Source organism: Solea senegalensis, linkage group LG9, assembly GCF_019176455.1.
Source record: "Solea senegalensis isolate Sse05_10M linkage group LG9, IFAPA_SoseM_1, whole genome shotgun sequence".
NCBI lineage: Eukaryota > Metazoa > Chordata > Actinopteri > Pleuronectiformes > Soleidae > Solea > Solea senegalensis.
The window spans coordinates 24,651,348-24,665,429 of record NC_058029.1 but is presented as its reverse complement, the minus strand read 5'-3'; the positions used below and the strand labels follow the sequence as shown (position 1 = coordinate 24,665,429).

The 14,082-nt window shown below is 40.1% G+C and overlaps 1 protein-coding gene across 4 annotated transcripts in view; it reads right to left on the bottom strand.

Annotated features, from left to right (window-relative positions):
• Positions 1–14,082, bottom strand: part of arhgef1b (Rho guanine nucleotide exchange factor (GEF) 1b) — a 53,301-nt gene that overhangs the window by 28,048 nt on the left and 11,171 nt on the right. For 3 of the 4 annotated variants that reach the window (XM_044033550.1, XM_044033551.1, XM_044033553.1), the window contains exons 2-3: positions 292–375; positions 10–120 (exon numbers count right to left, since the gene is read on the bottom strand). In XM_044033550.1, the coding sequence (XP_043889485.1) occupies positions 10–120; positions 292–375 (195 nt within the window). Of the gene's footprint in view, positions 1–9; positions 121–291; positions 376–5,359; positions 5,416–14,082 lie in introns of all 4 variants that reach the window. The other variant, XM_044033552.1, reaches the window with a different exon arrangement.

Below are 14,082 nucleotides of genomic sequence, written 5' to 3'. Positions count from 1 at the left end.
AATTCTCACCAAGGGGGCGGGGTCAAACTGCAGAAAGACATGTTGCATGAAGACCAGCAGGTGGGTTGGCCGTCCCTTCAGTAGATCTATGTTGTTGAAGAGAGTACACTGGTCATCCACCTGAGACACACACACACACACACACACACACACACACACACACACACACACACACACACACAAACAGACACACACACACACACACACACGGAGGAAAAAAAAACCAATTAATTAAGGAAAATATGACCAGATTACATGAAGCTATGATGAGTCACTTTCTGATCCACTCACATCATTCAGGTCATTTTCAAAGTCCTCATCTTCAGCCCCAATGATGCTCATGGCTGCGTTAGAGCACTGAGCTCCAAACACACCCTGCCATCGAGGACAGACCAGAGAGGGACGGGGGGAAGGAGGAGGACGAGGAGGAGGAGGACGAGGAGGAGGAGGAGGGAGAAAACAAAACAATTAGCAAACACAACATTATGTGTATTACACTTTGTTCTGGCACGTTATTCGTGTCTCTCTTTGACGTCCTGAGCCCCACTGAGCAGAGACAGACATGAAGACAGGTTCATGTTTGGACTGAGTGAACTTTCCCAGTAAAAATAACAACAAGAGGGAAAGAAGGAAAATGTCCCAGCATCAGAGAGAGAGAAGTCTGACGACGCCTCATATTAATGAACAGGATCTCATTCATCTGAAGCTGCCATGACATAAATGGACCACATTTTGGTTTTTTTGTGCCTTAAATGGGTAAAAAAATAAAATAAAAAAATAATAATAATAATAATAATGATAGGAACGAGTGACCACTTAAACCCAGCCCCTACACAAATACACACCCAAAAAACACAAACAACACACAGCCCTTGTATTGAGTCCAATGAAGGCCACAGACCCACAGCCGCCACCATGGCATACCCAAACACACACACACACACACACACACACACACATAAAAACAAACCCCAGCTAGACTGTACAACATTTCCCATTGTCCAGTGTTGTGTGAGTACAGAGGTCAGACAGAGTGAGAAAACACAGTCAGGAACATGAATTCTGCTCTGTGAAGTCATTAGTCAGTAAATGGGAGGGTGAAAAAGTTTCATGTAACCTGAGACCCTGGAGCAGTGTCCTCGTAACTGCAGCTTTCCCAGAGAGTCCAGGCTTTAAAGACTTTCTAATATTACAGCTTCATTCACATCCCTTTATTTAACCACTGGCTCTAGTCCAAAGAAGTCATGCATTGACTATAGGTCCAGGTCTGTATATAGGTCTGAGAGTCACTCATGTCAATGTGGCTTCCGAGCAAAACAAAGGTTGCATAAATTATAAATAAAAAGCCCTGATATAATCAGATAAAGAGATTAGAGAGTCTATTTTTGTTCTGTTCAAATCCACTTCTTACCTTTAGGTCATTTTCAAAAATGAGACAATCAAATATAAGATAATGAATCTGTAGTGAAATAAATGTACCTTTAAGTTTTCTATGTAGAGCTGCAACAATGAATACATGTTTAATCCAGTGCTAAATGAACTGCTCTTTTTCAGCCTCTTAAATATTAAACGTTTCTGTGTCTAACAAAGGAAACATTTATTTTATTAATTTAAATCTGTTGGACATTACATGGACCAAACAACTGTCTGATGAATAGATTACAAATACAGAATCTCAAATTAATAATCTTATAATAATAATGTTTCAACATCATTTTTGTTTTACAGATGAAGGTCTTTGGATAGAATGATAAAATGAAAATGTTAAATAAAAAAGTTCACATCAGTTTCATGTTGTCATGCACTTGTTACACTTAGATCAGAGTGATGATTATGAGGACGCAGGAAGTCAATGAAGCTGCGATGACACGACATAACATTTATATGTTGATTAGTGTCTGTTAATTGTTCTGGTCATGCACCACATGCATTTACATGCATTTACATGCATTTGTCAGCTTCTTAAATGGGAACGTTTTCTGGCTTCTTTGATCTAGATAACAAAGATACCAGGAATATCTTTGTAAATGTGTCTTGAATTTATAAATTCCGCTGATTCTTGGTTGATGAAAGAGAAGCAGTCGCCTGATTCATTTATGGTCGAGCAGCTCTCTTATCACTCACAGGTGCAGAGGGAGTTCATATCTGTGCTGTAATACTGTAAACACACTGCAATTATTCTTATTATTATGTATGACAGAAACAATAATACCAATGGAATTGTGATTCTGAGTTTTTACTGCAGTATAATAAAATGACTCAGCGACTTGTCATTGTGATGACACGGACACGTTCTCCCCCAGAAATATTTAAACTGAAGATAGTGGAGCTCTTTTGCAGGGTAATCCAACATGTGGCGCTGTTTTTCAATGTCTTGCATAGAGTAAGGGGGCGATTTAAGAGATGAACCCAAGCAGGAGAGCGATACATGTAAATATGGATTCAGATTTGTGAATGCATCTGAATTTACAAGCTGCAGATCACTCCTGTGGGGAATGTGTAGATGTGCAGGCCGCACGCTCACACTCACTCTCTTGGTGGTTAGAAACCACAACTCATTTACAGGCCGAGTACAGTGTGTATGTGTACAAACAGTGAGCGGCAGGCAGGAATGCTGTGAGGGTAAGGTGAGAGGAACACACACACACACACACACACACACACACACAGAGAATGTGTTCATTCATGGCTGAATCCAGTGGGCTGTGAGTTGAGAGAGGCCAGTGACAGAGCAACATGCGTAGGAGGGGTTAGCTAAACAGAGAGCCGCAGGGCTGTCAGGGCCATGGATGCACATCTGCATGGAGACACACACAGTCTGGTTTCCATGACTTCAGAGGACATCACATTGACTTACATTCATTTCCTGGAGACATACGGCACTTTTCCATTCTACAGTTCTGGCACTACTCGGCTCAACTGGACTCAGCTGTAGCGTCCATCAGTGATAGAAGCGCCCGGCGCCCGGCGTCAGCGCGCTGAGACGACAGACATTTGACTGCCGGCCACCGGGAGAGTCACGACTGCGACGTCCGACGCGAGAATCAGCGAGCAAACAAATACACCGTGGTCCGTGGACGAGGTGCAGACGTTCCCGTGTTTGGTGGCTGATGATCCAGTGTTAAAACAACGTCGCGACAGTTTCGCTCGGCCATGCTATGACGACGTTGAGGAGGTACCATGAAGTAACACAAAACGACGGGTCTGAACGAGTCGAGTCGAACCAAGTAGTGCTAGACAGAAATGATCAAGCCACTACAACATGACTACACTGTGTATTTGTGTTCCTGGATGTAATGACAACTATTGTCGTTTGCCTTTGTGACAAACACACACACATAAAGACAGAGAAAGTAGAGCGCATACACATCCAGCACCAACAATGCACCGACACACACCCTCTCCCTCTCCCTTCCCGTCGCCATACAGCACGGATACAACCACCTGTGTCTGGCTCCAACAAAAACAGTACAGTATGCATGTCAGGTTCACGTCAGGTCACTCTAACACACACACACGCACACACACGCACACACAGAGAGAGGAGACAGCCTCTAACCATCAGAACATCTAAGCAAAGTCAAACATCTAATGCCGCCACCACAGGAAAATCAAAAGAGAATGATGTTGTAACGTCACCGTGACAACCAAAGCCAAAACTGGCCAATGTTCCCAAAACAAATGGAGCTACTTCCTGGTGGGAAGATAAAACCCTTTCACTGTAATGGCAGGTGAACCACAGACCCCGCACTGCGTGGATCATGTATATACTTGTATTAATCACTTCCATAATCATCATGTGCAGTATTACTTTGTATTTTTATTGCGACGTATTCTTAAGTCAAGCTTCAGAACTAGAGCTGCAACTAACGAGCATTTACAGAAATGATTCATCTGTCGATTATTTCCTCAATGAATACGTTTGGTCCATAAAATGTCAGAAAATGTTGAAAATACTGATCGGTACCAAGAATCAATTCAATGAGAATATTTTGTGGTTTCTTTGCTCCTCTGACATTAAACTGAAAAAGGAGATTTTGAGGTTTGGGATAATGAATCACTTATTAAATTATTACTGTAGCAAACTCATTTGAATGTTCTTTTATTAATAACTAAGTTATTATAACATGTAATCCATAAAACAAGGACATCATTGAAAATCATGATTTTGGTTTGACGACAAAACACAATTTTTCCTCATTTTCTAACATTTTAGGGACCAAACAACTAATTAATTGTCATGGACAGATGGGGGAATACAGACACTATTTTTCCACACTAATCTTACATTATAGTGACCACTAAGTAATTACTTGAGAAAATAATCAACATATTTTTTGTAGATGCAGCTATGGTCAAGTGGAAAGGGAACTGGGCTTGTAACCAGAGGGTTGCCAGGTCATAAGAGCTAGATAACAAATGTGTAGTGGCGGGTTTCTTCTTTCTCCTCAGGTATAAGTGACTTTAGTCATGATACGAAGCAGAACATGCTCGTTTTCAAAAACACTCCTGCTTTTTCTGAAGTCAACCCCTGATGTTGGAGTATATATGTATACATCCTCCCAGATAAAGTGGAGGGCGGCAGGGGGAAGCCAAGTGTCGCTGCCCATATGGAAGCGGGTCATTTAAAAAGCACAGGAGTGGGAGCCTCCTCTACCCAGGAGAAGCCAAGTGGTACATTCCAGCATATGGCACAGTTCAGACAACAGATGGAGACGGTCTGTGAGTCTCAGCAGTAACTAGACCTGCTTCCCTTCACCTCAAATAGCTAGCTTCAACTACGAGGGGTACTTCCTGGCTGATACAGACGTGTTTGTGGGGGGGTGGGGATGGGGGTGGGGCAAACACGATTATATACAGTTTGAACTAAATGTCCAGCAAGTGCAAAGATCAGCTCTGGTGCTCCTGTGAGTGGGCAGCCGGCCCCCACTCTCCCCGCTCCCGTCACATTCCAGGACTAACTAAGTGTCAGGTGGCATCAATCTGATGATAGCCATCGAGCGTGTGTGTGTGTGTGTGTGTGTGTGTGTGTGGGGATTGAGCACTTAAATGGGAGGGTGACATGTGTGAAGCCTGTGTGTCCTATGCAAACTGGCCATTACAAACACATTCCTTTCAATCACTGACCAGACCGAGGCTTGTTATACATGTTAGGGTTGAAACAAAGCAACAGTAGAATACAGGGTTTTATATTTCCACCAGGGTTACACACTCCAGAGTAACAACTGTGTCACATCAGCTCGTCTTCAAACCCCCACACACATTTTCAAAATGTTAAAATCAACAGTTATCGTCAAAAGCTGAATAGTGAAACCCATCAGGCCATGGAGAGAGATAAGGAGCCAAACTGTGACCTCACCCCGAAGTGGGCATCTTCAGCGTCCATGCCGGAGAGCGCACTAGTCAATGAAGCTCCTGCAATAATAATCATAATAATAATAATAACAATAATCATAATCATAATCATAATAAAAAGAATGTGCTGAGACGTTTGTAGAGTTTGACCACGTTTGACCAGGTCCAATGATGCAAGTGCTTCCCCAAACAAACACAGTTGACACATCAACATGTGATTAAAAGTTCTTCATTAACAGCAGGTCCTGGTGAACACGGTGATATGGGGCAGTTCACATGCAGCATCTTCTCACACACAAATACAGTATATCATACGAGCTCAAACAATTCAGCCATTATTCATCGATCACTAAATTAATCGACAACTTTGATAATCGATGAATCACTTTGAAGCTTTTTTCATGATCAAAACAAGATTTCTTTGCTCTTGATAACAAAGAAATCATTAAAAGTGAATCATTTTGTTTTATGGACAAAACAAGACATTTGAGAACATCATCATTTCCAGGTTGACATTTTTTAAGGTTTTCTAAGATTTTATATATATATATATATATATATATATACACACATATACACACATATATATATATATATATATATATATATATATATACACATATATGTATATATATACATATATACATACATATATACATATACACATACATACATATATGTATATACACATATATATATATATATACATATATATGTATATATATATATATATATATACATATACATATATATATATATATATATATACATATATATACATATACATATATACATACATACATATATGTATATACACATACATATATACACACATATATATATATATATATATATATATATATATATATTTTTTCATTTTTAAACAATTAATCGAGACAGTGTGGGTCGGGACCCACAGGCAGGTGTGGGAGAGTTTTTTGGTACCAGAACAATTTTGCTGAACAAATGGCAGATGTACAGTATGTGTGAATGTTTTAAGGTGGTTCTTAAATCTGCTATATGAAGTACCATCTGAGAAAATATTGTGCTCTAGAAGTAACACCACTATCACCGACATTAAAACAGTGGTGTAAACACTCTCACATCATCCTCCTCTTCCTCACATATACTTCACACACTGGTATAGCAAAATTAGATTAAGATGGAGCAAGAAAGAAGGATAATTGCTAATTATCTATAATCTTCTACACACTCTGGTAAATACACAAAACATTTTAGAGTCTCATTTCAGTGTCTGATGTGTTGTCCACACAAGAACATGCAAGTCCATGAATTGCAGACTGTGCCGTGCTGTGTGTCTACAACTTCACAAAAACGTAAAACACCAGCTGTGCCTGCTGTGTGTATTACTTTTGAATGTCTGTTCCCACCTAGAGTAAACAATCTTTGACATAGACAAAGGTGTTGACTTAGGCTATATTCCAATTACCTGAGGAATAAAAATAAGCCATACTTAAATAATGTTGCCATTTATGCTGCACTAGGTATTATATCTATATTATGAAATGAGACAAGATTAGATTTTGGATATCGTCGTATCATTTTCCGGCATCAAAGGCTGTTGCATTGATAATCATCAAATTTCTAACCCTAAATATTAGAAAATTAAATATATTGACAAAATTCATTTTAAAAAGTCACTTAATGACATTTTATATTATTATTATTGTTGTTATAATATTCATTTTAATTATTTGACCATATTTATAATCAATCTAATCGTTTCTAACACACGTAAATATCCTTCGTTTAAGATTAAGAAGCCAGATAAACAAAGCAGGTTTTTATCTGAAATGAAAGGTAATAAGTGTATTTTAAGATCATGTAATACAGATCATAAACAGGTGACACTTTATTCTAGAATGTATTTACAGTGTATTGTCACTCTCCCTTTTCATCAGTCCAGAGAAACAACTGTGTGCAGCTTCATATCTTCATAGGATAAAGAATAAGAAGGTGATATTATTTATAAGACATATCGCCCAGCCTTAGTTGGATTTGATAAAAAAAACACTGAAATATTTTGTAATATTAAAGTATTGTGCCTGCATGTAAATACTGATGAACAATAAAATATTTTATAATATATGTTATATAATATATATTATATATATATATATATATATATATGTACCTTCATCACACAAAGGCTCTTTTAGAGTCAACCTGCTCTCCAACTGTTTTAAAATGTAGATTTTAGCACAGCAGTCCTGCATTAGGTGTACCTAATAAACAGTCGAGAAAGCGAGTATCTTCCTTACACACTGTTTAGAGCTCCGTTCATTCACAAGATGCACCAGGCATCAGAATCCATTGTACGAGTGCTCTTCTTACACTCATTCACAACAGTCTGTGTCCTCCTATCCTCTACATGAGGGCAGCACCCAAAAATAGCCCCGACGCTAATGTCTGTGGCTCGCTGTGACTGCACTGCTGTTTATCTGACTCCCTCATCAGGCCGGAGCCTCATTAGCAGCGACCAGGGGGATTCCTGGCAGCTCACAGCTGACCCCCACCATGCTCCCGAGCTAAGAAGAAGAAGAAGAAGAAAAGATGAAGAAGAAGAAGAAGAAGAAGAAAAAGAAGAAAAAAGAAAACCGGAGGGAGAAGAAGGTGGCACACAGACAGGAAGTGGGTGTCATTTCCTCAGGAAGCTATCAGAGCCATTTCCTGTATGACCCATCAGATGGAAAAGGAGGGCGTGACACAGAGAAAGTGAGGCAGAGAGAAGGAAAGAATGACAGAGTGAGCGGGAGAAGGTGACAAGAGCAATGCTGTACACGCGCTCCTGTAAGAAAAAACAGAAAGAACCACGAAAGGAAGTCACAGCACAGCATGAACGAAAGCACCGCGATGAAGAAACGAGGATCTGCGTTCATGATGGAGGAGTGTGAACACTCACAACTTTCAGCATTTTCATGCTCTGATATGTTTGATTATTGAGTATTATTAAGGTTGTGTACTTCTCAGCAAAAATAAACTTTAGGACTGGTAAACTTGACTGTGGCTGCAAGCACTAGCTTCAACACAATTAGAGAGGTGGAGGAAGGGGAAAGAAAATAAAAGAGGGGGCTCACTGCAGTAGAAAATGAAGGCAGCGACGGTGGAAAGACGGACAGAAAAAGTTGGTGATGGAAAAAGAGTCACAGGCTGTAAAAGTAGTACAAGCACATAACAGGCAAGTAAACTGGGTCTGAACACACAACTACACCTGTGACCTTTCAACACACAAACAAGCAAGCAGAGATGTTTTCAGCCTTGACTGAACAGTTCTGGCCGCAGCTGGCAGAACTGACCCTGAGCTAACACCTCAGTGAAAACAGACCCAGAGGAACCGGCTTCAGGAGTGTGTGAGCATGCATATGTATGTGAGCGAGTGTGTACTTGTATGGGTTTCAATCTTACAGGAGAAAATAACATCTGTCAGAGTCTGGAGAACTGTGGAGTTTGTAAGTCATGACTATCAAAAGTCTTAGTTTGTGTGTGTGTGTGTGTGTCTCTGAATGTGGCTTCTGCTGCGCTAACATTGCAACTCGGACCAGGAGTGACATCACCCCTCCCCCTTGTTCACCGCCTTCCAGTTGAGAAGATGGAAATGTGAAATGATCCCAGGCTAGCCAGTGTTAGCGATACCAATCAAAACGACACTGACATTGTATTCAGTGGTAAGATTCTTGGGCTTTAGATTAAAAAACTAAAACTAAAACAGTTTTTGATTCCACACAGGCATAGATTTGATTTGAGAGTTGAATTTTCAGCATGTGTTACGACACCTTTAAAGTTCTTTTCCATGATATGGTTCTAACACTGCACTACTCTTTTTTTGTTTTTCCATTAAGGACAGGACCCCGTGCAGAAAAGTCTGTGCAACATGGAAGTAAAGCAGCAAATCTATTCTTAATACTACTACTGGAGTGGGTGAGCCTTTTGTGAAGTGATGGGCTGACTATGGCTGCCCTTTACACCTGGCATTAGAACACATTCTTTGGGATAGGATAGCAATCGGAGAGCATTGTAGCATTTACACCTGGTATTAACATTAACATGGGTCTCCAGTATCCACATCATATTACTATCACATTACGGTCATCACCACCCCCCGTAAATGTTTCCTATTTACACCTGCACTTACAGATTCAGACTCACCTTTATTGTCATTGTACTCGGGGGGTTACAACGAGATTACAAGTACGATCCGATCACAGGAAACTCATTTTAATAGAAGGCGTGAAGGGGGCCGATGTTTCAGTGCTTTGTACAATCACACTTCAAAAAACTAAACAAAACTGAACTATCCCTTAAAGATGGTACAAGTATCTGAGATCATTTACAAATGCCAGCTTGATGTTAGATAGAGCCCGTATCACCTCAGAGAGATAAAATAATAGACTTCTGCATGATTCAATGTCAGCATGTCCGGTCAATCAGATACTCAGTGGTTCTCGTACAGAGGGCAAAGTCACTGCGGTCAGTCAGTATGAAAACAGAACAGGACGGGGTACAGTGCAAGATTATGACACAACTGCAGCAGAGTATGATGGTGAGAAACTGGCTCTTCTCTGGTTCTTCTTTTTTTTTTTACCTTCTTTCTGAACTTTTTTTTGGTCTCTCTACATCTTGTGTTTCCTTTTTCGTTCTCTTCCTCTCTCTCCCTTCTTCTTCTTCCTGCAGCTACAGCCTTAAAATAAAGCAGCCTGTTGTACAATCGCACCAAGACAGGCTCTGCATTCATGGCCGGCAGACAAGGGCCAATTATGTAATTTAACGACCATTACGTAGCGGCTAAAATAAGATTATGTCCAACAGCGCCAAGAAAATACAGACGGGTCTTTTCATTGCTTCACGGGAGCCTATTTTACATGTTCCTCTATTCAACAACAGACAAATCCTTCTGGATTTCTGGATTTCAAAGGACTTGGTTTGTACTCATCTTCTGACAGTTTAAGTGCAATGACCTATTCCTCATATTATTTTATTTTGAAAAATAAAATATTGTTGCAAAGGATTCACTGACGTTCTCTTGTTATGTTTTCAGTGAAGTAGACGTTGGTCTGTGAACAGCTTCATCTGCTCAAATCCCAGAGCAGCAGTGTGCGTTGATGCCTCGATAGCCCTTTCCCATGTCTGACACTGATATCACATCCTTAAGTAATCGGCACAGTCCTTTTAAAGGACTAACCTTTTAACACCACATTTGGGCTGATGCCTTTACCACTAAGCCATTTAAAAAAAAAGAAAACAGTAATGCTGTAAATGTGCCACAAATATTCGGCTCCTTTCATACAGTAGGTTTGCAGCTGGTAGGTCGATAGACAGATAGATACATGTCATTTATTGATCCCAAAACTGGGAAATGATTGAGACCTATAAGCTCTAAGTAATGCATAAATGCTTCACTGTGCACAGAGAGATCCACCCCCACCACCGTATGACGACAACTGTAAACGTCTGCCTTGCAGTTGCAGCATTATGATTTGAAATGGCTGGTTAAATACATCAATCGTATTATCAGCTCCACTGTTTTGATGAGATAAAAGACAATATCAAACTTACTATATCGTGTATCTTTAGTTTAATAATCAAAAGGGGTTTTCAGATGTTTCAGCTTCTTAACTGTGAATATTTACTGGTTTATATGGTCCATATAACAAAAAAACTTAAACTCTATGTGTGAGGTTTGAAAAACACTGGCCAACATATTTCAACGTCCACATAACATGAATAAATCAAATGGTTTGTGGACATCATCATTTCCAGGTTGGCAAAATATCTTCTTCTTTTTTAGTCATTTTGTGGACCAAACAACTAATCAATAAATTAATGAATTAATCAAGAATATAATCAAGATATTAATCTGTTGTGAAAATAATCCTAATAAGCCCAACATGACAAATAAAAATGCAGTCCCTTAGTATTTGTTATATTAATGGTCTTTGGATCACACTGAATTTCACATGCAATGATTTTGATCAGTATTGGACCAACAGATACCGAGTATTGATTGGCTCATTCGTAGATTTAAACCACGGTCTTCTATATAACAAAGTATTGCTCAACTTCCTCCCTTCTTCGCCTACAGCCATGCATATTCACAGAGGTGTAACACACCTCTTCAATTTCCCGTCTCCTTTTAGAGCCAGTACACTTCACTCTGCTGCTCCACCAAACTGCCAGCCCAACCCCCTCCCCCAAACTCCACCCTCTCTCTCTGCATGTCCCCATAAAGAGGTCACTGGCTTCATGGAAACATTTGATAGGCCGGGGCCAATCGACTGGCATGGATTGGCAGTTGAGAGTGAACCTCTTACTTGGCCTAATTGCTTCCATGTGTGAGTGTGTATGGAGCAGCATTTGCTAAAGCCAAACACGAAAACCTCCAATGAGCATTTGGGACAATAGCTTCTCTTCATTCGTTCATTCATTCACACACATGTGGTGTGGTGTGTATGAATGTTTCCATGTGCCGTGTTCATTTGCATCTCATTTTAAGACGATATTACATACAAAACAACAACAACAATGCAAAGGCTTGTGTTAGATAATTCTGGAAGGAATTTAGTCTGCCCAGTATCAAAACTGAGGCTTACATTGCCAAATATGCCTGTGTACTTGCACACAAGCTCACCTCAGTTCATGATGCTAACCTCAGGCCAACGGGGAGCAGTTCAGACATGCACCAATTCCTTTCTCTCCTTCTCAACACACACCGTTATTCCACCGTTATACTCGCTGTATCTATCAGAGAGATCTCAGCTGACAGAGTGATAGGTGGGGTACACAACCTCAAATTCAACTCTCACACCTACGGTCAATTTAGAGTGTCCAATTTACCTAATCCTCATATTGTATGTTTTTGGGCTGTGGGAGGAAGCCGGAGAACCCGGAGAGAACCCACGCACACACGGGGAGAACATGCAAACTCCATGCAGAAAGGCCCTTGTTCCAACTGGGGCTCGAACCCGGGTCTTCTTGCTGCAAAGGCAAGAGTGCTAACCACCACACCAACCGTGTGGCCCGCTGTATATTATGCTCCATGCAAAATAGTCAACTGTATCAATCATGGAACTGTCCAGGGTGTGCCCCGCCCATCGCCCGATGTCAGCTGAGATTGACCCTCATGTGGAGAATGACGCGGTAGAAAATGAATGGCTGGATGTATCAATCATACATTCATCGTCTTGACTGTTTATTATCAAGAACAATTTTTCTAGCTTCTTTGGTCCTCTATTGCAATAATAGTGCTTAATCAAGAAAATAATCAAACGATTAGTTGATAGTCAAAATGATTGGTAGCTGTAGCCCTAATTGTCTTGTCTGATTCAAATCTCAGCAAAGGGCGGAGCAATACAAGCTAAAAGATACAGAAATGAAAGATTTTGGTCATCCATGATGGCACCGAGAGAACTGAATGAGTGAAACAGTCAGAGAACCAGTTTAAGACATGGATAATTACTCAATAAGAAGGTGAAGTAGTGAACATCCTCTTAAGAAGGACTGCACAATTAACCAAATCATGATCTCAATTACGATTTGGTTTCTCTTGATTGAATTAGCATGACAGCTGCATTGTGCCACACCCGCTAGGAGTCAGACAGAGGAGCAGAAAATAAGAACTCAACTGTCTGTTATATTATGTGGATATTTTGGTTTCAGGTGGAAGACACCAAACAGAAAATGTGTGCAGTAGAACTTGCCAAGTTAAGGTTGCATGGCAACACAATCTGCGTCCACAAACACACAACAACAGCATGAAGATTGAACACAAGTGAAAGTCCAACCAAGACAAAGATAAGCGGCTGAGGGTCGTCAAAATAACACTCCCGCACAAAACATGCTACGCTGTGTTGTAACACTGTAAAACGCCACATCCTCATGGGGAGGAGCTTCAAGCTACGTTTTCAAGCACTAATCAGATGCATTTCTGAGTCTAAACCTAATCACAGTTAACCTAAGCTAAGCTAAGCTAACCTATCCACAACGTCTTTCATAACAAGGAAATGGTTATAAAAATCCAGATTTCTGCTGAAAGCATCACAGATAATTAAAAGATAATCACACTGATATAATGACTTTAACGACGGTTAATAAATACTTCATTATATAGTTAAGTACTGAATATTATTAACCTGAATAATATTATTAAATGTTTACTTTAAACAGTCATTAACACCTCGTAAATGTTTATTACAGCATTATTGATTATTATTGTTGGTATAGAAATAAACTGAGTTTACAGAAATGTCTGTTTCCATGTTTACACGACAGCGATGATCTATGAAACAAGCATGTTATTTTGTCTCCCAGCCACGACTCTGTTTACTACCTCAAAAAAACCACACCCAAAAAAAACTTAACTTTATGAATAAAACACGTTTGTTACAACCTCACGATAATAACAACTGAGTAATAAAGATGGTAACAAAGGTTCAAAGACACAGGTTGTCACATGTACAATTTTAAAAAGGCTCTGTCATTACCTAAAACAGGCACAACACAGACGAGCGGGCAGAATTGTGTCGACCCGTCTCACTCACAGAGGCGGCTGTTAAATTGACAGTGTGGCCAGCCAGAGGTGGCTCACCATCTGGACTCACAACGCTGCCATAAACTACAGCAGATCCAAACTTACAAGACTGTAGAGAGTCACCGCAGCTGACAGAGCAGCCAACAACTACCCCAGAGCACACATTTAAATTAAGAGAAGGA